Source organism: Labeo rohita, chromosome 24 (assembly GCF_022985175.1).
Source record: "Labeo rohita strain BAU-BD-2019 chromosome 24, IGBB_LRoh.1.0, whole genome shotgun sequence".
NCBI classification, from domain to species: Eukaryota; Metazoa; Chordata; class Actinopteri; order Cypriniformes; family Cyprinidae; genus Labeo; species Labeo rohita.
This window is the reverse complement of record NC_066892.1, coordinates 28,869,165-28,892,891: the sequence shown is the minus strand read 5'-3', so window position 1 is coordinate 28,892,891 and position 23,727 is coordinate 28,869,165. Positions and strand designations below refer to the sequence as shown.

Sequence of the window (23,727 nt, the reverse complement as noted above, 5' to 3'; positions counted from 1 at the left end):
TTTTTTTCTGAAAAAACTAAATGATTATTTAAAATTAATTTATTTGTTATTGCAAATGAACTCTTCAAATATATGGGATTATTTTTGTGCCAATAAGAATGAACGTAACTTTATAAAACTGAACGTAACTTTCCAAGAAATGATCAAAAATATGCCACTGCAAAAGAAGAAAAACACAATGAAAATGAAAAAATGAACTCAGTCGCACGAAATTAACATGCTCTTCAAATATGCTTCATTCTTTGTTAATGATTTTCAAAGAATCGTTTTCGCGAATCATGGATTCTGAATGCGTTGCCACAGCTTTCGCTTACGCTTCGCAAATTTTCGTTTGCTGTTTTGGCACAAACCTCTCGTGGGGGCGGGCTTAACAGCGATCTACTCTGATTGGCTAATGAGCTTTTGATGGACAGTTGCTCTCGGACCTGGAAGCACGGACGGTGACGTCAGTGGCGCACATATTGGAAAGTTGTTGCGGTGTGCAATACGTCGTGCTTTGTTTATAGAAACTATCAGAACTGTTGCACACTGTACATGAATAAAACTTTTATCGATGTTATTGATTAACGTTACTTTAGCAACACGAACTTACTTCAAGCTGCCCTGAGGGACAAGCTGAGGTGGAAGATGATGCCGCTCCGTGTCTCTCCTGGGAGCTCATCTTTAGAAACTAAGAGACGACCGTAGGTGAAATACTAATAACATTAATACTTAATATAAACAAAGCACGACGTATTGCACACCGCAATATGCGCGCCACTGACGTCACCGTCTGTGATTCCAGGTCAGAGAGCAACAAAATGCAATGATAACATATAGCAATGATACTAAAATGGCACTAATTTATTTATGCAGTTATATTTTTATGAAATTACAAAAGATAACGTAATGAGTTTTGATATCATCAACACTCAGGACATTTTAATAAGAAAATACATTGTTGATAAAATGCATATTAATAACCCATGACATTACTCTTTTAAAACATGTTTGTTTAAAGTGAAAAACAGGGTTGAAGAACAGGTGCATGGACAAAAAAAGTGAAACTGTATTTACAACAATTGAAAATTGATTGTTTTTCAACAACAACTAATTTTTGTATTATTTATTTTACTGTATATCATTTATTAAATTATAATGGTCATGAATCGGTAGATTGAAATTGGCTAAGCAAACATTTACAAATAAAATTACTAACTTATGTTTAAAATTCTTTTGCATTAAGATTTGATATTTTGAAATTTGTACAACATTTGACTTTGTACAAAAAAATGTCAATGTGATTGCATTTTAGATGACAAACAGAGTGAAATGATTTACATTTATTTTTATTTAAATGTGTAAGTCATTGGACACACGCAGGATTGCTGCTTTGCACATTAAGCTACAACTGGACAGAGTTGTAATACTTCATAAATGACACACTACAATACTTGCCAAACTTTCTAAGCAACAGTCAACGCAACATTTTACATCACCGCTGTAAATATATCAGACAAATCTGAGTGATTAAGCAGCTCACTGTGATTAATTACAGCTTTAAGTCTTCAGACTGAACCTCCTGAGTACTATACGGTGTGTTTGAGAGGAAGTGATTGTGCAGCACTCGAATGAATCCCATATGATTTGAGCCCCACATGCTGTTATTAAGGTGTGTGTCATTGCTTTTTATTCTGAAACATCTGTGTTGCTTCTTCAGCTGCTAGTTCAGTGTGTTTTGATGTGTATAAGAGGCGCTGCGCTGGACGGGGCTGTTAAATGTAGTTCTGAGCGTCTAGACGGCTGATGAATTGGTTTTATCAGGCGTTTGCTGGAGTTCCTCGGCTACTGGCGGTGTCAGCTTCACTGCGGGGAGAGTGTGGGAGGAATGAGCTCTTGTGTTTTCCCAGCATTCCTCAGTGTGTCATCGGTTCACAAGTTCAGCTGTTACCTCATCAGATTCACCATATGAGCCTTCAGGCGGTCAACTACACTATAACCGCAGCCAAATATACCTCTCGTATCACAGCTATATCACCTGGGCTGATGAGGAATGAGGTGACTTTTAGACTAAAGACAGTAATATTGTGAAATAATGTTACTGTTTCAAACAGCTGTTTTCTCTGTGAATAATTGAAACCCTATTGTAACTGTTAGATTGATCACAGATCAGCGATTTCCACGTAAAACTAAATGTGCAGACCAAACCGTAAGTTGTAGAGACTTGAAACTTGGTGGGATGGTAGTACTCACACCACCTACAACGTCACCAAAGCTCACCCAAATCGACCAAAATTTTTTTTTAGGTTTTTTTGCAAAGCCTACTTTTGCGAATCAAAACCAGTGCAGAAAGATTCTCTGGAGAGTAAATATCAATAATTATCAAGAAAAAAGTTAAACTTTCGACTCGCCGTCGGAAAGGAACGCCAAAATGTTTGAAAGGGGCGGGGCCACTTTTATTAAAATGCCAATAACTCCTGAACAGAATGAGATATCTTCACCAAACTTGGCACACTTATGTAAGACCTCAGTCTGAGGTAACAGGAACAAAATCGTGGAGATTGGCCACTTGGTGCCGCGAAAAAGAGTCTCAAAGTGTGGCGTGAAAAAGAGTGAAAAACATAAAATGGCTATAACTAGGTAACCATTTGTCCTATCAACATGAAAACTGCTGTGCACGGTCTTGGTCCAAAATGCCACAAGTGTCTATGGGGACATTTGCGTATCTCAAAAAAACATGTCTGCCATTGGAAGATGAAGTTGTTAGACAAGGTTAACGGAGGCCAATTGGAACGAAACTTGGTGGGCCTGTTTGACTCACGGCCACAAAGGTCTGCGAGAAATTTGAAATTAATCAGCCACTGGGCGGTGTCACATTTATTGAGGGCGTAAACAAGTGTACATTGCACGGTTTTCCACACATACACGCGATATTCGTATTGTATGTTAGAACTCGTTCTGAACAACTTTGCCTCTAGAACCACTGCTGTCAATTAAACCGTTTTTTAAATGATTGAAAAGATGTAAAAAAACTACTTTTGTGAACTAGTCCTAGGTTTTTCACTCAGTCTGGAAAAAAACACTGCAGTGCAATTCCCTGGACTCTCTAGGTCAATAATTATCAAGAACATGTTGAAATTTACCCTTTGGGAAGCTATAACAGAGTCACTTAGAAAAGGGGCCTGTCCAAATATACCCAAAATCCTATAAAGCCTAAAGGAAAAAACTCAAAAGTTCACGAAACCCGCTGAGCACATGAGACAGGTGATTCTAAACAAGCATGCAAAGTTTTAAGGAGATCAGACCAAAGCTGGTGCTATAACAGTCATAAATGTTATAAGAACATCATATTTCTGGATTTGACAAAAATGCTTTTTTAATTATTTATTTAGGTGGTTACAGACTTGCTAAATAATATGTAGTCTTTTTCCTTATGTGCTTATATACCTAAAGTGCTTGAACTGCTTGCGTTTATATTTGTTGAAATGTAATGCTGTGATCAAAGATGAATTTTCAGCATCATTACTCCAGTCTTTAGTGTCAAATGATCCTTTAGAAATCATTCTAACATGCTGATTTGCTGCTCATTACAACATTTCTAATTATTAGCAATGTTTAAAAAATCGTTTTTTTAGCCTTTCTTATATTACTTAGTTATTGCACTCACTGACAGTTGTTTTGAATAAAAGCATCTGATTTTGAACTGTTTACAAAAAAGCAAAAAGGCCTTGACCAAATGTCCCGTCCCAGAAGCATGTCAAAACAGGAAAGGCAGCGGCTCTTTTGTAGGTCTTTAGGTCTCCTGAACTATGAAAGAGTGACCTCTGTGCAATAAAAGCTTCCTCTGGAAGGATGTTTAACTGTTTGATAAAAGATTCTCGCCTGAATAACAACACCAGGGCTTTGAATCACTGGGTTTATGTGTTGCTTAAGACCAAAATGCTCCTCTCTTCTGGGTTGAGGTGTTCACTGAAAGGAATAGTTCACCCAAAAATTAAAATGAGCTGAAAATGTGCTCACCCTCAGGCCGTCCAAGATTAGGATGAGTTTGTTTCTTCATCAGATTTGGAGAAATGCGTCATTCAGTCACTGTCTCGCCAACGGATGCTCTGCAGTGAATGGGTGCCGTCAGAATGAGAGTCCAAACAGCTGATAAAAACATCACAATAATCCACAAGTAATCCACACCACTCCAGTCCATCAGTTCACATCTTGAGAAGATGAAAGTTAAAACAAATCCATTATTAAGACGTTTTAAGTCCATAATCCATAAAAATGCTTCCTCCAGTAAAAAAGTGGAGAAATCTGCACAGATCAAGCATCGTTTACAAACCAAAACAGTCCAAAATGGCGAATATGTGGCTGGATTTTGATGTGAGAGACAACAGGAGATGGACTTTTACACTGGAGGAAGCGTTATTATGGATTATGGACTCGTATTTGAGTTAAAAAGGTCTTAAAGATGGATTTGTTTCATCTCTTGTCTTCTCAATATGTTAACTCAGTGGTGTGGATTACTTGTGGATTATTGTGATGTTTTTATCAGCTGTTTGGACTCTCGTTCTGACGGCACCCATTCACTGCAGAGCATCCGTTGGCGAGACAGTGACGCAATGATGCATTTCTCCAAATCTGATGAGGAAACAAACTCATCCTAATCTTGGATGACCTGTAGATGAGCTGATTTTCATTGTCGGTTATTCCTCTGAACCACAGAATGAGATCATCAAATTGAGTTTAATCAGAATTCCCTGGAAATGACTCTCATATGGAGAGTCGATAATGCTATGGTATTATCTGTTTATAATACAGATGTTCTTCTGCTGTATTACTCAGTCAGATGGGTGTTTTCTGACAGGCCTTTACAAACTGTTCTCATTTATCAGCAGAAGCTGATGGCTGGTGTTTGTTTATACAGAGGGAGTGACTGGAGAAGCACCTGAGGTGTCACTGACATTCACTGCAGCTCTGACTCTGGTTTGTGAGGCTTGCAGAGGCTTGTAGTTCTCGTCTGAGGAGAATCCAGCCGCGGGCGATGAAATCCAACAGCTGTAACCGAGCTGAGCCGAGACGAGCTCTGAACCCGAGGGCGAGATGACCTGCGAGATCTTTACACACGCTTTTGTTTCTTTATTAGCGCTGCTTGCTTAAACAAGCATTGCTGTTATTATTGCTCGTGCTTATCTTTCTTACGCCCCCAAAGCGTTTGTTATACCTAGTGATCAGACTGACAATTTCACCTGGCCGACAATAAAACTGGCAAATAAAAACCCAGATGACTGACATTTCCAGACATCCAGAGCCAATATTTACACAAGCAGCTCTTAAATTGGTATATTATATAAAATCAGACAGAAAACGGAAGACTGTTTTATTAGGTGACTAGATTGTCATGTTTGAACTCTGTTCTAAAGGATAGTGTTATTTTAGTATTACAATTTTGATTGATTGATTTTTATTTATTTTTCATTTTAGTTGTAGATTTTGTATTTGTCATTTTTACAGTTTGTAAACTGTAATTCTTTTTTAAAACTAATTTTAAAACTACAATTCTTTATATTATATTTTTAATTATATTTTTTCAATTTTTCTTTTTATTTTAGTACATTAAGCTAAATAAATTTTTTAATCTCATTATGTTGCAAGACATTTATGACATATTAATTATTTATTAAAATTGCTATGTTCAAGAAATAATAAAAGGGGCTCAAGACTCTTTGAGGGCTTTTTTTTTTTTTTTTTTTAGAATTTAATGCATCCTTGCCAAATTAAAGAATTCATTTCTTTCTGTATATTTTCACACATTTTTTTAAACACTACTTCTTCACTAATGTCTGAAATATAATTTATTTCTCATTAATAGTTTTATTTAGTTTTAGTCTTTTAAAGAAAAAACAGATGTAAAATTAATTATATTTTAAATATGTTTATTTTATTTTTATTTATTTATTTTATTTTTTACTTTGAATATATATGTATATATATATATATATATATATATATATATAATTTTTTTTTTTATTTAATGCATCCTTGACAAATTAACGTATTCGTTTCTTACTTCTGTATATGTTTACAATATTTTTAAACACTATTTTGTCACTAATATCTAAATTATCGTTTATTTGTCATTAATAGGTTTATATAGTTTTACTCTTTTAAAGTAAAAGCAGACATAAAAAAGTTTTTCTTTTATTTTATTTTACTTTATTGTATTTTTTTTTTTTAATCACTATGTTCAAGCTCCAGACTCTTAGAAGTGTTTTTTTTTCCTTTCTTTTTTCGCATTTAATGCATCCTTGCCAAATTAAAGTATTTGTTTCTTTAATGTCTGAATTATCATTTATTTGTCATTAATAGTTTTATTTAGTTTGAGTCTTTTAATGAAAAAGACATACAATTATTTTATTTTATTTTATTTTATTTTATTTTATTTTTATTTTCTTAAATCACTGTGTTCAAGAAATAATGAAAAGGGCCTCCAGACTTTTTTTTTTGTTTTTTTAAAGTGTCACTAAATTTGGCCATGCAGAATTTGACTTCTGAAAGTCTCATGAAAGACTCGACAAACATTTGAGCCGTGGTCGTTCCACATATGGATCTGATTTAAGGACAGCTGTTGAGTGGGAGCTGCAGATCTCTTCTATGCGGCGCTGATTCGGCCTGCGCTGTGAGAGGCCGATGGCTGAGGGTCAGGGGTTCAGGCGGCTTGCGGCAGGACAGATGAAGACATTTCCCATCTGTGCAGCTGCTTCACCTCCGCTGCCTGATTTTTACCCCACTGCACACTTCCGGCACGACGTCACGTGATTCTCAGTCTGTAATCCATCATACAATATAATAGAGACGATCACAAATGCTAGATACAGCTTTTCAGTAGGCAGTTTTAAATTATTTACATGTGAGAACGACCTAGAAACACTGAGTAAAAAACAAAAATACAGTGGGACGAGTTTGGAGCCTGTAAGATTTATTTATTCATTTATTTATTTACTACATTTTTTAAACACATAGGCTACATTTGTTTGATCAAAAATACAATAAAAAGTGTGAAATATTATTACAGTGTAAATCAGCTGTTTTCAATGTGATTCAAATGTAATTTATTTCTGTGATCAAAGCTGGATTTTCACATGATCACATGATCCTTCAGAAATCATTCTAATATGCTGATTTGCTGCTCAACAAACATTTATGATTATTATCAATGTTGACAACAGTTGTGCGGCACAATATTTTGGTGGAAACTGTGATGCATTTTATTTTTCAGGATTCACAGATTAATAGAAAGTTCAACAGAACAGCATTTATTTGAAATAGATTTTTTTTCTGTTTAATTTCAAAAGTCTTTACAGTCACTTCTCATAAGTTTTAAGCATCCTTGCCAAATTAATTTATTAATTTCTTTCTTCTTAATATTTTAACCATTTTTAACACGATTTCTTCACTAACATCTGAATTATAATTTATTTGTCATTAATAATTGTATCATTTGGTTTAAGTCTTTAAAAAAAAAACTGGACATAAAATACAATTTTATTTTATTTTATTTTATTTCTTATTTTTTATTTATTTATTTTTATTTTTATTTATTTATCCAAAAATAAATTTTACCACATGGCTACTTAATATTTTAATAAATTTATTATTTTAAATATATAATAATTTTCATTGAATTTCCTGAAAATATGACTATGTAGTGATAAATAAAGTTACCCACCACTGGATAGTTTGTTTTTATTTTGCATTTTATTATTATTATTTATTATTATTATTATTTATTTTTTTTTTTTTTTTATATATATATATTAAAATAAGTTAACTATCACACACTATCACACAGAAGTGACCGATACATTTAGATCCAACAAAACCGAGTGTTTTGAATACTTTAGAAAACCTTTATTATAGTGCTGTCAAACTAATAATCATGATTAATCACATCCAAAATATAAGTTTTTGTTTTCATAATATCTGTTTGTGTGTGCTGTGTGTATAAATATAAATACACGCACATACAGTATATATTTTGGAAATATTTACATGGATTTACATGTGTGTATATATATATATTCATATAATATATCCAAGTTTTTTCTTTACATTTCCGATCTCTGGTGTTTCTAGTCAAATTAACATATTTTCTGAGCCGATAATATAACGTGTGTATTTATATATACATCACAAATATACACAGTACTCACATTTATTATGTAAACAACTTTGGATGCGATTAATCACAATGAATCACATGACAGCACTACTTTATTGCGTAATATACTCCTCCAAAGTGTCCTCAGTGATATTCAACAGATATTATTTCGCTCAAGTGTTTTAGTCGTCTGAGACGTCCTTCAGAATTCATCTGCTGTGATGTGTTTAAGGTGAACGACTGCTGATCTTCAGATTGATGGCGTCCTCTAGTCTTTGTTGGGTTCACAGCAGTGCAGTGAGGCGCTTTGTTTTGTTTAGGGCTCGGTGCGAGCCGCGAGTCAAACCTCTGCGTCATTACAGCCAGATGCTGCTATTAATTACAGGCCTTTACCTGTCTTTAGCCAGGATTGTTGTAAGGTGATGATGTGCATTTGGGTAGATCTCAGCTGAGGACTCTCAGGAGACGCATGAAGCCTGAGCTGGATCTGAAAATATGTGAGAGTTTCTTTAGCACAGTAAGATGTTTTATTGCAGCTCACAAATTATCCGCAACTCAGCTATGCACTATAATCAAGGCGCACTGGAATCTGTGAACCACCATGGAATGAAACAAATTAAAAAAAGAGACCTTTTATTTCACAATTCAAACTTTTTTCTTTGCAAATTTTTCTTTGCAAAAAAAAAAACAAAAAAAAAAAAAAAAAAAAAAAAAAAAACCTTGCTATTCTTAAAAAAAAAAAAGAAGGCACAATAATAAATATTTTTTTGGTATTATTCTGTGGCAGAATTTTTTCTTTTTTTCTGTCAAAAAAGTGAAATCACAAAAGTGACAAAATGTCACTTCTCAAGAATTTCATTCACCAATGTCTGAATTATCATTTATGTGTCATTAACTAGTTTTAGAATTTGGTTTGAGGATTTAAAAAAAAAAAAAAAATGGATGTATTTTTTTTTATTTTATTGTATTTATTATTATTATTATTATTATTATTATTTAATTTAATTTTTTTATTGTTATTATTTCACCAATGGATAGTTTTATTTTTTTTTTTTTTTTTTTTTTAGTATTAAAATGGCTTACTATCACACAGAAGTGACTAATACATCAAGACCATTTATCTCACAATTCAGACTTTTTTCTTTGCAAATTCTTAAAAAAAAAAACATTGCAATTCTTAAAAAAAAGAAAAAAAAGAAGAGTTGTGATTTATTTATTTATTTTTTTTAATTTGTTGCAGAATTTTGTATTCTTTTCTCTGTCTGTAAATAAATAAATATAGAGATTTTTTTTTCTTGAGAGTTAAAAGTCACAGAAGTGACAAAATGTCACTTCTCAAGAATTTCATGCATCCTTGCCAAATTAGAGTATTCATTTATTTCTTCTTTATATTTTCACCTTTTTATATTTTTTATATTTTTATTTATTTATTTATTTTTGTAAACATTATTTATTCACCAATGACTGAATTATCATATATGTGTCATTAATAGTTTTAGAAAAAACTGGACATATTGTTTTTTTCTTTATTTATTTATTTAATTAATTAATTTATTGATTTATTCATTCATTCATTCATTCATTTAATCTTTTTAGCCACCACTGGATAGTTTTTTTTTTTTTTTTAATTCTGTGGCAGAATTGTGTGTTCCTTTTTCTGTCTGTAAATAAATAAATATATAGACTTTGTATAAAAGTGACAAAATGTCACTTCTCAAGAATGTCATGCATCCTTGCCAAATTAGAGTATTAATTTCTTTCTTCTTTAGATGAAAGTGATTAATACATTTAGATCCAACCAAACTGAGTGTTTGGTTGGAGCTGGACTGGCACACTGGAATCTGTGAATCACCATGGAATGAAGAAAAAAAAAGACCTTTTATTTCACAATTCAGACTTTTTTTTTCCAATTCTTAAAAAAAAAGAAAAAAAAGGCAGAAAAGAGAAAAGTAATAAAGAGTTTTTTTTGTTTTTTTTTTTTTTTTTTTTCTGTGGCAGAATTTTGTATTCTTTTTTCTGTAAATAAATAGATTTTTTTTTCTTTTTTTTCTTGTGAGTTAAAAATCAGAAAAGCCATTTACAATATATATAGCTAAAGAGCTTTTCTTTTGGTCTTTTTGAGTGACATAAGGGCGAGTACTTTTTTAGATGAACTGTCCCTTTAAGGTTTTGTTCGAGAAACATTAAGTAATGAGAACATTGAAACCCCATTGATCCCAAGAGAAAGAGAAATATAAATGCAGGACAAAGAGACGATTTGTCCTCTCGAGGGGACGCAGGAGGCAGGATGTTTTCCTGAGGAAACGGAGCTCAATGGAGAGCTCGTCCGAACCGGCCTCACCTCGCTTCCTCAGGAAGCAGCGCGAGCGATGATTCACAGGTCCTTACAGGCAGGCGTCTTCATTTATTTGTTCATTTATTTATTTATTTTTGGAACACGCTCAAAACCACGGAAATCTTGCTGTTGGAAGTAGTTCATCAACGTTAATCTACTTGCAATCTGACCAATTTAAAATTTTTGTTCATTGACAGATTCGGGGCCATGAGATTTTTTAAAAAATATTTCTGAAAGAAGTCTCTTCTGCCCACCAAGGCGACATTTATTTGATCAAAAATACAGAAAAATTGTGAAATATTATTACTGTTTTAAGTAGCTGTTTTCAATGTGAATATCTGTTAAAATGTAATTTATTTCTGTGATCAGAGTTAGATTTTCAGCATCATTACTCCAGTCTTCAGTGTCACATGATCCTTCAGAAATCATTCTAATATGCTGATTTGCTGCTCAGCAAACATTTCTGATTATTAGCAATGTTGAAAGTTATTTTGGTGGAAACTGTGATTAATTTTATTTTTTAGCATTTATTTGAAATAGAATCTTTTGTAACATTATAAATGTCTTTACTGTCACTTTTGAACAATTTAATGCATTTTTGCTGAATAAAGCATTCATTCATTTCGTTTTTGAAAATCGCACAGTTTTTGATCAGGAGTGTACAGTACATAAAACTTGACATAAAGCAGGTTTAAGTTCTGAAATAAGAAATGAGTACAGGGAAATGTAAACAAAAAGAAGAAAAAGCGTTTGGAAGCTTAAGAATGTGAAGTATCCACTGTATCTCTACTCTCAAGTGTTCCTCCAGGAGTCTTAAAGATAGTTCACTCAGAAATACATATTCTGTCTTCATTTGTTCACCTTCATATTCATAAAGCTCTCAAAACCCATCCGTGCTTGAACCAATGGTGACATTAATTTGAATATATTGAAGTGCAAATGGGGTTTTAGATGAAGTTTTGGAAAATGATGGCTTATATTTCAGTCTGTTTGTCATGCAAAGCTATTCTATGGTTCAGAAGGTTTAAAGGATTAGTTCAATTCAGAGAAAAAAATGACAGATAATGTAGTCACCCCCTTGGCATCCAAGATGTTCATGTCTTTCTTTCTTCAGTCGTAAAGAAATGATGTTTTTTGAGGAAAACATTTCAGGATTTCTCTCAATGTAATGGACTTCTATGGTGCCCCCAAATTTAAACTTCCAAAATGTAGTTTAAATGCGGCTTCGAAGGGCTCTAAACGATCCCAGCCAAGGAAGAAGGGTCTTATCTAGTGAAACGATCGGTTATTTTCATAAAAAAAAACATATATAATTTATATGCTTTTTAACCTCAAACGCTCGTCTCGTTTAGCTCAGTGTGAACTGTTTTTTTGCTGGTCATGACAGTTAGGGTACGTATAAAAACTCCCGTCTTATTTTCTCCTCCAACCTCAAAATCATCTTACGTTGCTGTTTTTACCTTTTTTGTTAAGGGTGTTTGATCTTTGCGTGTTCACTTCGTAAACTCTGGGTTGGTCATTCTGCAGCGATGTAGGATGATTTTGAAGCTGGAGGAGAAAATAAGACGGGAGTTTTTAGACGTACCCTAACTGTCATGACTGGAAAAAAAACGAGGCTAGATGAGACAAGCGTTTGAGGTTAAAAAGTATATAAATTTGTTTTGAAAATAACTGATCGTTTCACTAGATAGAGACATTTGAAGCTGCATTTAAACTACATTTTGGAAGTTCAAACTCGTGGGCACCACAGAAGTTCATTATATGGAGAAAAATTCTGAAATGGTTTCTTCAAAAAAACATAATTTCTTTACAACCGAAGAAAGAAAGACATGAACATCTTGAATAACAAGGGGGTGAGTAGATGTTCTGTACATTTTTGTTCTGGAAGAGAACTAATGCTTTAAAGGGGTCATCGGATGCAAACTTCACTTTTACATGTTGTTTGAACATTAATGTGTGTTGTCAGTGTATGTACAAATCTACCCTATAATGATAAAAATCCATGCAGTGGTTTTTAATTAATCTGTAAAAATAATATCCCCTTTTTCAAATCGAGCCGTTCTCAGATGCTTGCCAGATGCCGCTCCCACGATAGTTGATTGACATGAGCTCTTACCTCAGATCAGCTGTAACAGTCCCACCTCCATGTTTCGATGCCGGAGCAGGGATGTAAGTTAGACAGGAATATCTCCGATTGAGCGATTGAGGTGTTGTGTTGCTGGATGTAATAATGAACATAGTGGTCGTCATTTACTCCCGACATCTGAGCCGCTGAAGATGCAGTGGATTACGTTTGTTTGTGAAGTGAATGCGCCTCCTGATCTACATAAATGTGTCTATGTTCGCGCAAATCATTTGTGATCCAGCTTCACTTACAGCAGAAGTGAGTATAAGGGTTTTTTTTATAAACCTTTGCAATCACCTTTCCTAATAATGTGCTAGTTAGCAAGTTTAGCGGCTAAATGCGGCTAAAGTAAACAGGCTCGTCACTCCACAGAGAGAAGAGAGGGGCGGGGCGAGCAGAGCTCATTAACATTTAAAGCAGCCTCGACCATAACAGGATGATTTTTGCAGAGTTGATTTTGTCAAGGTAAAAAGGGTGTTGTTTTACACAGCCATTGAGAATTTTTAATCAAAGTATATTAGAGACTTTTCATTAAGACCCTAAAGAATCATATCAACTTGTGGAAAATGGGCATCCGATGATCCCTTTAATATATTGTATAATTAGTGTAAATGTTACATTTATGGTGTTTTTATGAATCTTGACATCTCCTGATCACTGTATGTCATTGTTGTATTGAAAAGAGCAGCATTAACATTCTTCAAAACATCTTCTTTTGTGTTCTACAAAAGGAAGTCAGTTATCAAAGTTTGGCTGAGTAAATAAAGTCAGGATTTTTATTTTGGAGTCAACGCCTTGATGACTGATGACCGTCTGAGTTTGAGATCTCACAAACTGCACTGCAAATTACAGTTATGTCATGTTTCTAGATTGTTAAAAGCTGCCTAAAACATCTGCATGCACAATGCAAGGCCGGACCACTTTAAAATAAAGAAAAGATCACGAATGAGTGAAGAACAGCTGCTTTACATAGATTGTGAGTAATATATCACAGGCTGAACTGAGTTTACCTGCAGTCCAGTGCATTTAGCCAGAACATAAGCTGTAATGTGTTGTTGTAAAACAGAGTTTGATAAGTTCGTGGCATCAGACTGGAGTATAAATAACCATAAAGCACTGACACTGTAATATATCTACAGTAGTGTGTTTAAAGAAGGAAATGTTGGTGAATTAGACATGTGCTCCAATTAACGACTCTCACACTACGGCCGGAAATGAACTCTGCGGTCGTGGGTCTATTTCACATCCACACTGCTTTATTTTCTTACTTCTTGCTTTTTTCCTTTCTTTTTAATTCTTTTTGTACATTGAAGTCATTTATATAATAGCATCTAAAATGGGTTATGCTCCGACCGTGTAAGTCAGTAAGAAACTGTGCCAGTAAGAAAAGGTCAGACGAGACTTTTCCTGTGCTACAGAGATTTGCTGGGATTTTTACAAATGAATCAGAGGTTGTGATGATTCACTTTCTTGACACGTAAACTCAGAAACCAGATGCTGAGCGAAATACTGACCAAACTGTGTCTGGGAACAATAAACAGCTATTCAAGCATTTTGTTTTTTAAAAAGTTCAAAGTGTAAAATAAAGCAGCATGTTTTAATTCAGTGATTCACGCCGTGGATAAAAACACAACAAGCTGATGAGATTAGAGTTTATTTATAAATTTCTGTATTATATAAAAAAGATTTACTTACTTACCTACTTATTTTTATCACCAAGTTCATCAACCTTACTGTAGACTGACTGCATTTACCACATTAAGGGCAAGACACTGCAGGCAATGGGGAAAAAAAAAAAAAAAACACACACAGTCACACAAAAAAAACAAACTAATATTTATCACCTTACTTACCCAGTTGATTGATTATATTGATAATTGCAAACATTTTTTGTAATTTTTTTGTATTACAAGTTTCTAAAATTTTAGGTTTAAATATGCAAATAATGCATTATTTAATGAAATATGCTAAATTGCATACATTTCTAGTACAAAAATCTAAACACTGAATGAAGTCCGTTTCAAAATTAATTAATTTATTTTTCATTTATTATTATTTATTTATTTTTTATTTTATTTATTTATTTATTTTTTGACATACTAGAGTCAAATGTTTTTACTGAGGTAATTTTGGTTATCTAATTTTTGTCACTCCATAATTTATAAAACACTTAGAACAGACAGAAAACAATATTTTTTTCCCAATTTTTGGGAGAATAAAATGTTGTTTGTAATCAAGCAAAGTATATATGAACAGATCCCTCTGTATAAACCTTCAGGATATAGACAGGAATAAAAATGTAAAGTTTGGTGTGTGTAAGTGCTACTGAAGTGGACATTTATAGCTCAGTGTAGAAAAAAAAAAATAATAATAATTTTGAGAAAACGCCTTTTTCTCAATTGCAATAAATAAAATCTATTGACACACATAGATAAAGTGCTATAAAAGAAATTCTTAACAGTATCTTTTGGGTGTTTTCTTTCCACTAGTCTTAAAAAACACTTTATAAAAAACCAAAAAGGCCAAAATCTCAAACTTGTGATACAAAATGTGTTGTACATGTGAATGTTTATAATAATTAAAAGTCAGAATTATCTTAAATTTACCTTAAATCTTTAGCTTATATTTAGCTTAAGTAAAATCTATTTTAAAAAGAAATCCTAATAAAATAAATATTTTATTTAGGAAATACACATTAAATTGATCAAAAGTGACAGTAAAGACAATTATAATGTTACAATTCACCAATGACACATTTAATTGTTCGAAAGTGACAATAAATGTTACAGTGTTATAATGTTGCATAACATTTCTACTTCAAATAAATGCTGTTCTTTTGAACTTTTTATTCATCTGCGAATCCTGAAAAATAAAATGCACCACCGTTTCCACAAAAATATTGGATTTTTAACATTGCTAATAATGAGAAATGTTTGTTGAGCAGCAAATCAGCATATCAGAATGATTTCTGAAGGATCATGTGACACTGAAGACTGGCCTAATGATGCTAAAAATCCAGCTTTGATCACAGAAATAAATTACATTTTAACACATATTCATATAGAAAACAGTTATTTTAAATTTGAAAAATATTTCATCATTTTTAGAGTATTTGTGATCAAATTCCAACAAACCCCAAGCTTTTGAACAGTAGTTACCCATATATGTACTGTGCAAATGATATCACATAAACGCTTCCATAAGGCTGGAGTAGTTCCTCTCTGGCTTAAAGTAATTGTAGCGTAAGAATGAATTGATTCAAATCAATTATGTCAATTACGAGAGGAAAGACATTCCCGTAGGAGTAACATTTTATAGCCTGCGTGATTAAATTCGACTCCATCCTGCTCATTGCTGTCAGCTGTGAATCTCAGATTTTTTGTTCTCCGTTAAGTCCCTAAAAGCTTCTGGAGATCTGATAGTGTTGACTGAGGTTGTGCTGTCGTCAGTGCCGCTGCATTGTCTGTGCGTTATGGTCAATCAATCAATGGTGATATCGACAGATAGTCCCTTTATAATCCTTCCTAACTTGCGTTTACAAAAACAAGCCAACTTGCCACACCAACATCTCCACCCAGCAAAGCGAAGGGGCTTTTTGAAGGTTCAACCCAGCTCCAGCTTTCAATTTGGCAATGCTGAGTACGATTACAGGTCCGGCCTGTGTTTTAGAGCGAACATTTGCACACATTTTCACCATTACACACCGCGTACAAACACAGAGCCTCGTTCAGCGGCCTGAAATGGATGCGACGGCTCATCGGGGAACAGAATAATGAGAAACCGCGGCCGAACGGCACGCAGACGCGACGTGCCAACAGAGCAGCCTTTAGTCCTCCGCCGCTAAATAACAAACACATCTGGTCCATATTTGCGCTTCCTGTGCCGGTTTCGCCTTTCTGCCGCGGAGGGGCTCAAACTCACTTTTGAGTTTGGCTTCTACTAAAATTCCTGCTGCACCTCATAATGGCTTCGACTGATCCGCGCTCTACGTTTGCTTACAGTCGTCAGCGGCACATATTCCATCCACCGAATTATCGACTACTGGCTTTTTTCATCGCTCTACGCACTTAGTAAAAGGAAAGGAAGCCTCTGACGTACAGTTGATTTGGTGCTGTCGAGTAGAACGTTTCCTAATTAGGCTAATCGCCTGAACGCACAGTAAAACCGATGGCATGAGCAGACCTGTAAAACATTTTCATAACAGTAAACCATTGTAAAGATCGTAAAAAATCTTGGCAGACCCGCTTGGCAGCGATTTCCGATTCCTCAGGTGGTTTAGAAATTATTATCGGTAGGTGTTAATACATTGATGGAGTCAAGTGCTCTAAAAATGAATGTTTCTGAAAACATTAGCCTGCTTTCTGCATGGTATTTAATATGGGTGAGCTGAAACCTGATATGAATTTTCAGTCATTACACTCTTAAAAATAAAGGTGCTTGAAAAGGTTCTTCACAAGGTTCCGCAAAGAGCCATTCAGTCAAAGGTTCTTTAAAGAACCATCTCTTCCTTACCTTTTTATAGTCTAAGGAACCTTGTTTTGCCACAAAGAACCTTTAGTGAAACAGAAAGGTTCTTCAGATGTTAAAGGTTAAAGGAGTGTACTTTCTTAGATTTAAAACGCCATAAAATGGTTTAATGAACACAGTTGTTTTCCTGTATTACTGTACATAAAATAGTAAATGGTGGTTAATTTTCCTGGAAGCAATAATTGAATATTAAATGTACACTAGCATTCAAAATTTTGGAGTCAGGGGGATTTAATGTTTTAAGTCTTTTCTGCTCACCAAGGCTGCGTCAGTTTCATAAAAAATACTGTAAAAATTCTGTAAAATTATTACAAATTAAAATCAATGTTTTCTATGTGAATATCTGTTAAACTGTAATTTATTTCTGTGATCAAAGCTGAATTTTGAGCCTTCAGTGTCACATGATTCTTCAGAAATCATTTTAATATGCTGATTTGCTGTTCAAAATGTGATGCATTTTATTTTTCAGGATTCACAGATGAATAGAAAGGTCAAAAGAACAGCATTTATTGGAGATAGAAATATTATGTAACATTATAAACAGTGTTGGGGGTATTAACGCGAGTTACGTAATATTATTACTTTTTCCAAGTAACTAGTAAAGTAACGCATTACTTTTTAATTGACAAGATACTTTGTTCAAATAAGTAACACCAGTTACTTTCCCCCCTGTTTATTGATTAAAAGTTTTCCTGTCCCCATGTTGAGAGAAATTGGGAGTAAAACGTTAGTTTTAGAATAAATATGAACATGCATTGATTCATCTCACTCACAAAAAAACAGATTCAGTATTCCTCAAAATGAATAAAAACAGTGAAATTCAACTCAGAATATGATGCAAACCTGCAATAATTAAATATGTTAAATAATACAAATATCCTTTATTCATTCGTTCATTTGTTTTCCTTTTTTTACTGTACAGACGTGAATTTACTTTTGTCAAAGCCTGAGGCTTTTGGTGTGAAAAGGCTTTTACGTTTGCCAAAATAGAACTTTTTATATTAAAAACAAACAAGCAAGCCCTGCCCAGATTTAAAAAATAACGCAAAAGTAACACATTACTTTTCATAAAAAGTATCTAAGTAACGTAATTAGTTACTTTTTTAGGGAGTAACTCAATATTGCAATGCATTACTTTTAAAAGGAACTTTCCCCAACACAAGTTATAACATTGTAACATTTATTGTCACTTTTAAACAATATTGAATTAAAAAATATATATTAATTTCTTATCCAAAAAAAAAAACATGTCTTTACTGTCACTTTTTTTATTTCTTTTTATTGCATTTGAACTATACAAATGTACATATAAATGTCCATGTAACCGAAAACACAAACAAAAAGCAAAAAACAAAAAAAGCCTTTACTGTCACTTTTGATCAATCTAATTTGCTTCCTTTATTTATTTATTCAAAAAAAAACTTACTGACCCCAATTTTTTAATGGTACTTAAGTATCCGATAAAGGTTTATTTTGTTAACTTTTAGGACACCAGCATATAGATTTTACAGATAATTGGACAAAAAATATCCAACAAAGTCATTTTTTTCTATTCATTTCTAAGTTTGCTAATTCCATAATGAGGAAGCTTTTAGCCTTGATTCTGCTTTCTAATGTTTTAAGAAATTGAGTTACGGTGTGCTACGGAAACAGCCGGTGTCTGAGGACTGATACATAATATTTCATCCAAATCCACTGGGAACCAAACAATCCCCTCTTATTACCTCTGCTAGTTTGAATGTGACTGTAAATGTGCTCTTGTGAATTAATGAGGGTCTGCTTTTAATCAAAAGAGACTTGTGCACTCACCTAGACGGACGTTTGACTGCGATTTTAGACTCGCTAATATTATGCATGCTATTATCTGTAACATTTCAGACCTCATTTTCTACCTCAACCACTTCCTTGAGCACCATTTGCAGAGGATACTTATTCCAGAGCCTTCAAAAACCAACTACAAATACATTTCTTGGCACCCGTGCAAACCTCAAAGTGGAGTGAAATTTCATCCTGCTTTCTTGCAGATTCTTGACCTCATTTAATTCTTTAATTCATGATATGATCTGTCCCGAATTGACAATTATTGGTTTGAATATGATGTCATTTCCTCATTTGGGCCGGATGGGTTGTGGGTGTTTTTTAATATCCTAAAATTCACATTTGATGCTATCTGTGTTATTCCCAGCATCCTTTGATAGCCGACCAACATCCACCCGCCCCAAATCTTTCGGTTCTATCGTGAAAAATGTTTAAAGAAACCCTTTTTGACCCCGTTATGGTCTGTAACGTGCATTACTCAGTATTGTTTCACTTAGATATTTCTGTAAACGCCACAGCTCTGAACTCACACTGAGCCCCGTGATCCTAAATGATGAACAGCCCAAATGCTGCCAAAAATATCAGCGCTAAATTAATGCCCAGAGCAAGAGAAACAGAGCGAGAGACCTGTAATACAAGGGTGAATTTCCGCTAATAGCGTGGATTACAGCAGCTCTTTCCTATTAAGAGCAGAAAGACGGGTTCAACTCAACGAACTTTCACCCTGACACGTGGAATGCTTGAATTCCCTACAGCGTCACTGCTGGACGAAAACCACAAGAACCTGAAATATCACAAGTCATCGAGTTCTTCCTCTGGAACTATTACAGAAGTCCTCAGGATTTGATGTGACTGTACTGTAAAAGTACAAATTTGCTGATAATGTGCATCCAAGATTAGGATGAGTTTGTTTCTTCATCAGATTTGTAGAAATCACATGTCATTGCATCACTGTCTCACCAACGGATCCTCTGCAGTGAATGGGTGCCGTCAGAATGAGAGTCCAAACAGCTGATAAAAACATCACAGTAACCCACAAGTAATCCACACCACTCCAGTCCATCAGTTCACATCTTGAGAAGTGAAAAGCTGAAACAAACCCATCATTAAGATGTTTTTTTAACTCAAATACGAGTCCATAATTCATAACAACATTTCCTCCAGTGACTCATATTTTAGTTAAAATGTCTTAATGATGAATTTGTTTCAGCTTTTGGCTTCACAAGATGTTAAGATGTCCTTACAGAGTAGTTTACCCAAAAATAAAACTTGCAGTGAATGGGTGCCGTCAGAATGAGAGTCCAAACAGCTGATAAAAACATCACAATAACCCACAAGTAAACCACACCACTCCAGTCCATCAGTTAACATCTTGAGAAGACAAAAGCTGAAACAAATCCATCATTTTTAACTAAAATATGAGTCCATAATCCATAACAACACTTCCTCCAGTGAAAAAGTGGTCTGGTCTGACTCAGGAGAGAAATCTGCACAGATCAAACACCGTTTACAAGCCAAAACAGCTCTAAACAAAAATGTGGCTAGATTTTGATGTGAGAGACAAGCGTATTTAAGCATATTTTAGTTAAAATTGTGACGTTTTTAATCAGCTGTTTGGACTCTCGTTCTGACGGCACCCATTCACTGTAGAGCATCCATTGGTGAGCAAGTGATGCAGTGACACATTTCTATATAAAAGTGTCGATTTTTGTTGTTGTCTTCAGGAGTTTGTTTGTTGTTTTGTGTTTTACATTTATTTTTGTGAAAAACAAGCCAGGCCAGTGTAGCCAGCTTGTTGACAAACTAATTAATGCAAGAAAAATCAAGACGCATACACTACGTGTACTATGCTGATCATGAAATTTATGTTGCACACTAAGTAAAAATCAAAGCACTTTATTCTTTATGCTTTTTTTTTAAAGTTACAGCTATGTTGCAAATTCTATGCACAATGTTTGCTAATGTGATTAAAGCTTGTTTTGATTAATTCTTTTCTTTCTGCAGGCCACACAGGGCGTTTGCTGAAATCCCTGTGTTTCACCAGTATGACGTTTTTGCTGCTGCACATCGTCTACCAAATCACAATCAACAGTCTGTTAGCAGGAGACAACATCGAACCTAACTTCAACTGTGAGTACTAACTAGATCTCTAACTAACTCTCCACTACAAATTCTTAAACCAGATTAAGGTGTTAGATGGAACTGGTTGAGGTCAGGTTAAAACCAGGAAACCAGTTTTATTAGCTGATGTACACACTTCAAACTAAATGAATGAGCTTAACTCAAGCTGTTGGTTGAAAACAACCCTAACTAGTTAAACCAGTTAAAACAATGAGCCAATCAAACATGCATGTGTAGTGTACCAAATATTGGTTGGCTAAAAGAAGAGAAAAAAGTTTTCAAATGACGTTCCAGCTATAGGAATCAACCATGAAATAACTTCATGCATTTTCAGGAGGAAAAATTGCTCAGATTTTTGTGTGCAATTTCTCTGGTCAGAGCAATGCATAAAAAACAGCAGACGGGCTGAATGAAAATGTAACTTCACTTCTTGATAGTAGGTGGCGCTATCGGAAAAGCAGAAATACCTAAAGTGCTGTTTAAGTTTCTGTTTTCAATCTTTCAGATTTTGTGTATTTGCAATAAGAGCAAAAAGAGAGTTCCAGTTTTAGATTCTTGGAATTGTCTGTTTCATGCAAATCTTGTTCATTGGCCAGTTTTTTTTCACACTGCAATGGAAACAAGATTAAAAATGTGTTGCGTTGATTGCATGCATATGTGTCTAATTAACAGCGTTTCATTCAAATTAAAATGTATATTGCACAAAATTTTCACACCAAACATTTGTTTTGGTGAACAGGCCTTCAGTTTAAACTCTTACTGTCAAGTTACTGTCATTTTTTAAAGAGATTCTTTAAATCGTTTTTAATCGTATTTTGAATTAATTTTTATTTTTGACATTTTTATTTATTTATTTATTTGTTTGTTTAGTTAGTCTAGTCAATAGTTTTAATACATTTTTATTTTAGTTTTTAATGAAAATGAACAATGTTGACAATTAGCTGAAATTTTTATTTATTTATTTATTTAAGTTTTAGTTTAGTTTAGTTTAGTTTGTAATTTTTTTTTCACAGTTCTGTCTTTATTTTTTGTGCATCCTCCTAAAAAATTAAGAGCTATAAACTCAGAATTGCAGAAAAAAAAAAAAAAAAAAATATATATATATATATATATATATATAAACTTTTTATTTTGCCACTGGTTAAAAAAAATAAATAGACATTTTATATATATATATATATATATTAATATATACATATATATATATATATATATATATATATATATATATATATATATATATATATATATATATATATATATATATATATATATATATATATATATATATATATATTAACTTTATTATATTATTATATATTTATATTAAATAAATAGACATTTTTTATATATATATATATATATATATATATATATTATTTCAGTTTATTTCAATGTTTGTTTGTTTTTTCTAACTAAATGAATGAGCTTTAATAAAACACAACTTCACTTCTGGAGGAAACATTGGTCTGATTTTCATGTACAATTTCTCTGTTCAGAGCAATGCATAAAAAAGGCAGATAGGGCTGAATAAAAATGTAAATTGACTCATTTATAGTAGAATTCATCTGAAAAGCAGAAATACCCTGGTACGCAAATTTAAAATTAAATTTCAGAGCAATGCATTAAAAAGGAAAAAGCAATAGGTAAAAAGCAATTATCTTTTTTTATTATTATTTATTTTTAACGTGTGGCGAAATAGAAATTTGCATTTAAAGTTATTATTATCATTATTATTATTATTTTTTTTTTTTTTTTGTTTCAGTGAGCTATAAAAACTCTAGTTGTGACTATGTTTGTCAGTGTCATTAAACATCACGATTAGTAGCAGACTGAGGACTAAAATGTTCTCTTCTCACTATATTCACCAGCCACTTAAGCCACTAAAATGTGGAACCAGTAAAAGCGCGTGTACACATGGAAGAAAGTTAGTGTGAGGATACTGAGATTCTCATGTCTAGTTTGATTTTGGTAAATTACAGCGTTGGCACAGGAAGTTAACGTGCGATTGCTTAAGCTGCTGAGCTGGACGGAGGTGACGTGAGGTCAAACGCATGCCTGGATCATGTTACCCCGACACTAACGCTCATGCAGAACCCCAGACCGTAACCGGGCCCTCGGCCCAACCCGGCCTGCACACAACGAGAACCGCTTTCTCCAAGCGTAAAAGCCACAACATCTGCGTTCAAGATGGAGATAAACTTATTACGAAGAGTGAAGGAGCCAGACATGACACAAGAGCTCTCGAACAGGAGATCTGGACGCGTGCTGCTCTCTCCTGTGTCTTTGCATGAAATCATGATAGAAAGAGCTCTTGATTTCAGTACTCGGTTGAGCTGATGTTGTTCAGCCAATGGAAGACGAGGAGAGAAACCCGTTTGAAAACACTTATGTTTGGTGACAGAAATGACACACTTCACTTCTAAGTAAAGAGAATCTGTTACTACATCCTCAGTTTAAAGCTTTGTGTCACTCTACATGTCTATATTCACATTAAACATTTTTATACACATTCAGAGGCTTGGGTTGGTATTTGATCAGAAATGCAGTAGAAACAGTAACTGCAACTTTTTATCTCACAATTCGGACTTTGTTTCTCAGATTTCTAAGGAAAATGTTAGAACTGGGATATAGAAATTCATAATTCTGTCTTTCTTTCTGGCAGTTCTT

General features: G+C 33.7%; 1 protein-coding gene across 4 annotated transcripts in view; it reads left to right on the top strand.

Annotated features, from left to right (window-relative positions):
* The window catches only part of LOC127155691 (piezo-type mechanosensitive ion channel component 2), a 154,343-nt gene that overhangs the window by 26,532 nt on the left and 104,084 nt on the right, over positions 1-23,727 (top strand). For all 4 annotated transcript variants that reach the window (XM_051098089.1, XM_051098088.1, XM_051098087.1 and 1 more), the window contains exon 3: positions 20,941-21,066. In XM_051098089.1, coding sequence (XP_050954046.1) covers positions 20,941-21,066 — 126 coding nt within the window. The remainder of the gene's footprint in view (positions 1-20,940; positions 21,067-23,727) is intronic.